Consider the following 6,678-nt stretch of genomic DNA (forward strand, 5'->3'; position numbering starts at 1 on the left):
GGATGAGGGACTCCATGATGGAGGACTGCAGGGACACAGGGACAGAGAAATGCTGAAGGTCTCCATCCTGGGTCACCACAGCTCCCACCTTCCAGTACAGCCAGAAACCCCTGAAGCAGTTGAGAAGCACCTTGGTGACCAGCACAGTGTTGTCTGTGATATAGCTCAGCCAAAACTGGAACTGGAGGGAAAAGAGGAGGCAAGAGCATTGCTGGGCCCTGGGGTGGGACTGAGGGGTACGTGGCAATGGCCTACTGGGAAACCAGCTGAGGTTCTTCCATCAGACCCATGTTGGGTATAAAATACAAAACTTGTGGATTCTCCAGTGGCTAGTATGGACAAATTCACTGCCCAGGTATGAGCATGGTGACCCTCTCCCCATGCACGAAGCGCTCATCTCTCTGCCATCAAACAGAACTGTGGGGTTTCATGGACCCATCCCGCAGGCAGTGAAAGTCCCGAGGAAAAGGCAAGGGAGCGGGAAGGGGCAGCAGCAGGCGGTGGTGGGCACAGCTGGCAGGGCAGTGTCATTGGAGGTCTGGTGGACAGGGTGAACTTGACAGGCTGGCTGAGCAAGCAGCCCATCCATTCCTGGTGGTCCCAGGAGTCCTGGAGGGGGAGGTAGGGTGGGGAGCGCAGGGGGGTGTCCCCGCTGTCCCGGTGGGCTGCAGGTCCAGCACCCATCGCCCACCCCACCTTACCTCACTGCACACAACTCTGAAGTCGATGAGCAGCCCCTGTGGCTTCAGCGCCTCTGTGTGGCCAGGAAAAGGTGAAGGGACAAGGGACACGTCCCAGTGCTCCCAGAGCCAGGCTGGGCCAGTATCAACATGGGCCTTTCCCAGTATCCCAACAGCACCCTTCCTCTGTCCCAGTTTGCTTTCTAGTGCTGCAGCCACTTCCCTCTCTACAGATGGGAAACTGAGGCACAGAAGGAGCTCAGAGACCCAAAGACCCCAATTTTTCATGGACAGAGGACCAGTTTCCTCTGCTGATCCAGCCCCATGACCACAGTGACCTTCCCTGCATTGCAGCCATCCCCCAAATGCTCCTGCATCACCCACCCCATCCTCACCCACAGCTGGTGCTGAGCCTCACCACGGCTCGGTTTGCAGGATAAGTCCTCCCGGCCTGGCAATTAGACCTGAGAGGGGTGGAGGGTGCCAGGGGAAAGTTGGGGGCCTTTGGGAGGGTGTGGAGGAGACTGGGGTTTTGTTCACCCCTTTCCCACACTGGAAATCCTGAGCGTGCCTCAGTTTCCCCATGCAGCACTGGCGTGGGAACTGGAGCAGGGCGAGGCATGAGCAGGGTGTCAAGGGTGCTGGGCACGCCCTGTGCTGGGCAGGATGGGGCCAATGAGCCGCGTGGGGCCAGTTTGGGTGCCAACCCCAGCAGAGCCCAAGATACACCCACAGCCATGACTCATCCCTAACCACAGAGCCAGGTCAGGCTCTGGCCCTTTGGCACCATCACTGGGGCCGGGAGGAGCTGGAAGGGCCGCAGGGTCCCCCCCGGAGAGGGCAGCTTCCAGGGCTGGCAGCAAACCCACAGTGCCTGGGGTGTGGGGCCAGGGTGCTGGGGGGGCTGCGTGTTTGGATTTGGGATGCTGTGCGTGTGCATGCATGTGGATGCATGTCCCTGTTGGCTGGGTCAGGGTGTGTGTGCATGTGCATGCATGTGTGTGCATGCATGTAGATGTGTGTCCCTGTTGGCTGGGTCAGGGGGTGTGTGCATGTGCATGCATGTGTGTGCATGCATGTGGATGCATGTCCCTGTTGGCTGGGTCAGGGTGTGTGTGCATGTGCATGCATGTGTGTGCATGCATGTAGATGTGTGTCCCTGTTGGCTGGGTCAGGGGGTGTGTGCATGTGCATGCATGTGTGTGCATGCATGTGCAAGTGTGTGCCCCTGTTGAGGGGGTGCATGTGTGCGTTGCAGCCCCCTTGCAGCCCATGTGCATTAGCTCACATACGCGTGTGCACACACGTGTCTTGGAGCAGCACATGTGCAGCTGGTGCCTTGTAGTGGGTGTGTGCGCATGTGTGTCTGCCAGAGCGTGCATGTGTACACAAGTGCATATCATCATTGGGGTATGTATGTGTGCATAAGCATGTAAGCGCATGCATGCGTGTGTAAATGCATGTGTCAGCGTGCATAGGCGTGTAAGTGCACACAGGCAAGCATGTGCACAGAAGCCCATGCATGTACACATGCTAAGCGCACGCCTGTGCCGCAACCCGCCAGCACAGCCGCGTGCACCGAGCCCACGCGTGAGCGCGCCCAGCCGTGCACGCCTGCCCAAGGCCACGCGTGTGCGCGTGCATCCGTCCCGGCAAGGCGGCGGCTGGCGGAGAGCCGGGGCGCGGGGCGGGGGGGCCCGGGCCTTGGCCGGGGCAGCAGCGGGAGGAGGAGGAGGGAAGTGCGGCTCAGACAGCGCGGCGCCAGCAAACACCTGCAAACAGCTCCGGGCACACAATGGCAAATACAGGTGGGGAACCGCGGCCTCCGTCAGCGCCGCGATTGCATCAGACTCCGGCTCCTGCCAAGAGGCGAGCGAGCCGGCCTGGCCGGCCACCGGCACAGCGGCTGGGGGACGCCTGGCCTTCACCCCCCCGCGTTATTTTTTGCTCTCCTCATCCTCTTTCTTGCACCCGTGCGGTGTAGCTGGGAAGAGAAAGACAAAGCCTGCTTTGCTGGGCGGTGCGGCCGGGGGCATTTCTTGCGCTACATCTGCCCCGCGAGGTAAATCACAGCCCCGGCAGGGCAACAGCAGCTACTTTTAGTTGTGTTTTTTTCCCTTTTTCTTCATTTCTTTCTTCTTTTTTTTTTTTTCCAAATCAGGATTTCCAAGGAAAGCATCAGTGTCATGCCACAGCTCAGGCTGGGAAGCTGGGGTGGGGGTCCAGGCAAGGTTTGTGCCCCCCACCTCCCCCCCGGCTATCCCCGGAGCCTGGGAACTGCAGGGCGGCTGTTCCAGGCAAGGCGCCGGGATCCGTCCGCCACGGGGGAGGAGGAGATGGCCCTGGGAGGCTTCCTGGGAGCCAGCGCCAAACCCTCACCCTGCCAAACCCCAGGGCCCCTGGGGACCTGCAGCCCCCAGCCCCGGCCGAGGGAATCCCTTGCCCTGACCTCCCCTGGCAAGGGGATGGGGTCCCCCTCTGCCTCCCCGATGCTGTTTCCATGCAAAATGCTCCAGCAGGACTGGTTTCTCCCACCCTGCTAGTGCCTGTCCTCACTTCTCCCAGTAATCCCAGCCCCAAATTAGACTCATTAACTGCTCCCATGGGTCCAGGATCTCCACTGCCATCACCCCAGCTGAGGAACCCGTGGCAAGCTGGGGTGCTCACACTGCAAGGAGCCCCATTTTGCAGCTACAGAGACCCATCCCTGTCCCTTGGCTCATTCCCAGGGTGCTTTTCCCACCATTCCAACTAAACCCCTTTGGCACATGACACGGGTGAGCATGGGGACACTCACCCCTAAGCTACCCCTCAGCTTTTCTTCCCAAACTAAAAACCAGTGGAGACAGAAAAAAACCTGTTTTTATCCATTAGTGCAACATCAGCTCGGTTCCCAGCAGCAGTGGCTTCCGACGGGCACCCTCACCTGCCTCCCACTGCACCAGGACAGCCCCGTGTCACCCCATCCCACCCCATCCACGGGTGCCACAGGGTAACCTTCCCTTGGGAAGCCTGGGGACATCAAGCTGGGAGGAGAGTGGGATGTTCCCAGGGGTTCGTGATCCCGTTGGACTGGCTGTTGCTTTCTGGCTGCCCCGTGTACTGCTTCTCCCTGTGGAAATGCCCACGGACAAAGGGTGGTTTGTGGGTGCCAGCTGCACCCCGCGCTCACCTTGGCTGCTGCGGGGTTTGCAGGCTGAAGCCAGTGCACATCGGGGAATATCTGCATCACCCTGTGCCCCAAGACCCCTCTTCCCACTTTCCTCCTCCTCCCACCCCTGACCCAGCTTACCTGGATACTGCAGTACCCCAGGGGTGCCCTGATGCCACCGGGCAAGCACCCACACCGTGCCTGGTCGAGCCCATGGCAAGAAGGCTGGAGCCCGACACAAGGCATGAAGAAGATGGTGTTACAGATGGAGGAGTTTTAACTTAGCCCCCAGCAGAGGAGCCAGGCCTGACCCTGATGGCAAGCAGGCCAGCACCTTCCCCAGGGAGCAGGATCTGGCCCAGCTGCACTGCAGCCATGGGGCTCCACAGCTGAGCCGGCCGCATCTGCTCCTGGGCCAAAGGGAAACCGCAGCATTAATCCAAGGGGAGGGAAAGGCATTTCTGCTCCCAACACGCCTTCCCTGAAGTGCTGCCACCCCCCCATAGCCCCGGGGGGGTCCAGGCCAGGCAGGGGCGTGCAGTGTGGATGGCACCTGGGGAACTGCAAGGCTCAAAGCAGCCCTAATTAGAGCCATGGCAGCTGCAGCCCAGAACTCCCCTTCCCGTGGGGGGGGAAAGCATCACCCCCCTTCCAGCCCGAAAGCAGCTCTTACCCAGCCTCAGGGTACTGGGCAGCCCCTTTTTGCAAGGCATGGAGTGGAAACCCTTGGAAAAAAGCATCCTTTCCCCCCCCTCCCAAGGTGCCAGCTACACCTCCAGATGGTCCCCGGGGCTCAGCAGCGTCTTCACTCCTTCCATATCAGATAAGCGGGGCAGCACCCAAAATAACAGGCAGACACCTCGGCCGGGAGACAGCAGCCTAGGGTTAATTCCTCCCATACCTGAGCTGACATTTCAAAGCTATTAAACAACTAATGAGATTCCTACCATAACCCTAGAAGTTACAGTAAGAGAAAGGGGTTTGGGGGCTCCCACCCCCAGGGTGCTGCTCTCCCACCCATGGGGTGCACCCTGGTTACCTCTGCCCCCAGAGATGGGGAAAAACATTCCGAACGACCTGTTTTTATTACGTAAAAATGTAACTTTTATAAAAAGTTTATAAAGCAAGTACAAGGCATGTTCGCAGAAAATCACCTTCCTGCACAAAAGGTACAAAACGTTATACTCTAGTATAGAGCTCCACAATACATGAGGCCACAGCCCCAGAGAGTTTGGTTCATACGCGAGGATGTGCCCCCCCTCCCCAAAACCCCCTAAATTCCACCCCCACCCCCCAAAAAAAACCTTCAAAAAAAAAAAGGACTCGCTTCTATAATCCAAAAATATACAGACAACCGCCTCTTCACCAGTCTATCATTAAAAGTATCTCGTTGAGGTTCGGGTCCAAAGTCTTGCCAAGTCGGGATGCTGCGCTCCGGGGGGGCTGCTGGCGGCGGAGGGATGGTGGGGGTCGGGACCAGCCGCCCCCCGCCGGCGGGGCCCGTGCCCGGGGGAGGCGATGCCGGGGGCGGTAGGTCGCAGACAGCCCGGCGCCACGGAGGAAGCTGCTATTTACCTCCGGCTGATAACGAACCAGGAACCGACACTCGCTGCCTGTTTGCTAATTGGCACCGGGAGGAGAGAGAAGAAAGGCGGGGGAGAAGGGGGGAAGGAGAAAAAAAAAGTTATAAATATTAAGTGTTGTGGTAACTCTGGGTTTGGTGGTCGGGAAGGCGGGGGACCGCCATGCATCGGGGCGGGTATCGGTCCCCTGAGGATGATGCTGGGGGGGAATCGGGGGACACACACACTCACCTGATGGAGCAGCCGTTAGTGACACAAACTTCTCTCGTCTTTGGAGCAGAGTTCAGACGCCAGCTCGGCCGCCTGCGGAAAGCAGGGACATCGCTGAGGACCACCCCCTTGCCACGACACCCACCCCCACCACCCCCGGCATCCGGGGCCGCGCATCACCCCCAGCCCACCATACCCTCCTCACCCCACCATACACCACCACCACCCCCCCCTCCAACGCAGCGCAACTCTTACCTTAAGGGACAGCAGGGTGGCCTCGGAGGAGGGGTCGCGGCCCTTGGCCCCCTCCTCCAGCACGATCTGGAGGTCGAAGATGTAATCGATAACATGCTGCAGGATCTCCACTTGGCTCACCTTGGTGCCTTGCGGGATGCCCGGCACCAGCTCCCGCAATTTAGAGTAACAATCGTTCATATCGTAGAGCAAGTTCATGGGCTCCTCCAAGGCCGGGCTCTTGTTGTTGCTGCCGCGGGCGATGGCCAGGCTCTGCTCTGAGAGGCAGCACACCGCCTCGTAGCAGCTCCGCACCGACCGCACCGGGCTGATGGCTTTCATGGTGGGGGTCCGGGGGTCACAGCTCGGCTGGGGGATGCAGGAGGGGAGGGGAAAGGGGGGGATGCCTGGGCGCGTCGGTGCGTGTCGCGACGGCTGGGACCTCCGAGCACCTCGACCACCAAAGCTTGGACCAGCGACCCCCACCTCCGCAGCCCCGCACTCACAACCCCTCAGGCTCCGCCGGTACACTGGGAAAACGGGAGCCCCGCGCCGCCTTTCATATAGGCAGCCGGCGGGGCCCCGCCCCATGCATGCAAATAAGCCGTGGGTCCCGCCCTCTTTATATAAATGAAGTGCTAAGCCCCACCCCCGCATCTAAATGAGGCCAGCCTCACCACCCCCTACCCCCCCCATTGACCCCCGGTGGCCCCACGGCGGGGGGAGGACACGGCCACGCAGGTCGCCCCCGCAGCCAGCCCCCCACCCCACCCCTTGGGGGATCCCCCTAAACCCCCCTTGGACACCCCAACCCCAACCC

At 60.3% G+C, this 6,678-nt stretch overlaps 1 protein-coding gene across 1 annotated transcript; it reads right to left on the reverse strand.

Moving 5' to 3' along the window:
• Positions 1–5,111: 5,111 nt before the first annotated feature.
• On the reverse strand, positions 5,112–6,405 carry ID3 (inhibitor of DNA binding 3, HLH protein). Its single transcript, XM_040588645.1, has 3 exons — positions 5,880–6,405; positions 5,646–5,717; positions 5,112–5,451 (listed from the first exon to the last, which is right to left on the reverse strand). Exons 1-2 carry the CDS (start codon positions 6,198–6,200, stop codon positions 5,661–5,663), a joined length of 378 nt encoding a protein of 125 aa, XP_040444579.1. The 5' UTR covers positions 6,201–6,405; the 3' UTR covers positions 5,112–5,451; positions 5,646–5,660.
• Positions 6,406–6,678: the final 273 nt, after the last annotated feature.

This window comes from Falco naumanni, chromosome 3 (genome assembly GCF_017639655.2).
Source record: "Falco naumanni isolate bFalNau1 chromosome 3, bFalNau1.pat, whole genome shotgun sequence".
Taxonomy (NCBI): domain Eukaryota; kingdom Metazoa; phylum Chordata; class Aves; order Falconiformes; family Falconidae; genus Falco; species Falco naumanni.

What these genes read in the sequence shown, in the direction of transcription:
- ID3 (XM_040588645.1), bottom strand. Translation starts at nt 6,200, where the DNA reads ATGAAAGCCATCAGCCCGGTGCGGTCGGTGCGGAGCTGCTACGAGGCG. An exon ending in CCACCCTGCTGTCCCTTAAG is followed by an intron (nt 5,718 to 5,879) that starts GTAAGAGTTGCG and finishes TGCTTTCCGCAG; the next exon opens with GCGGCCGAGCTGGCGTCTGA.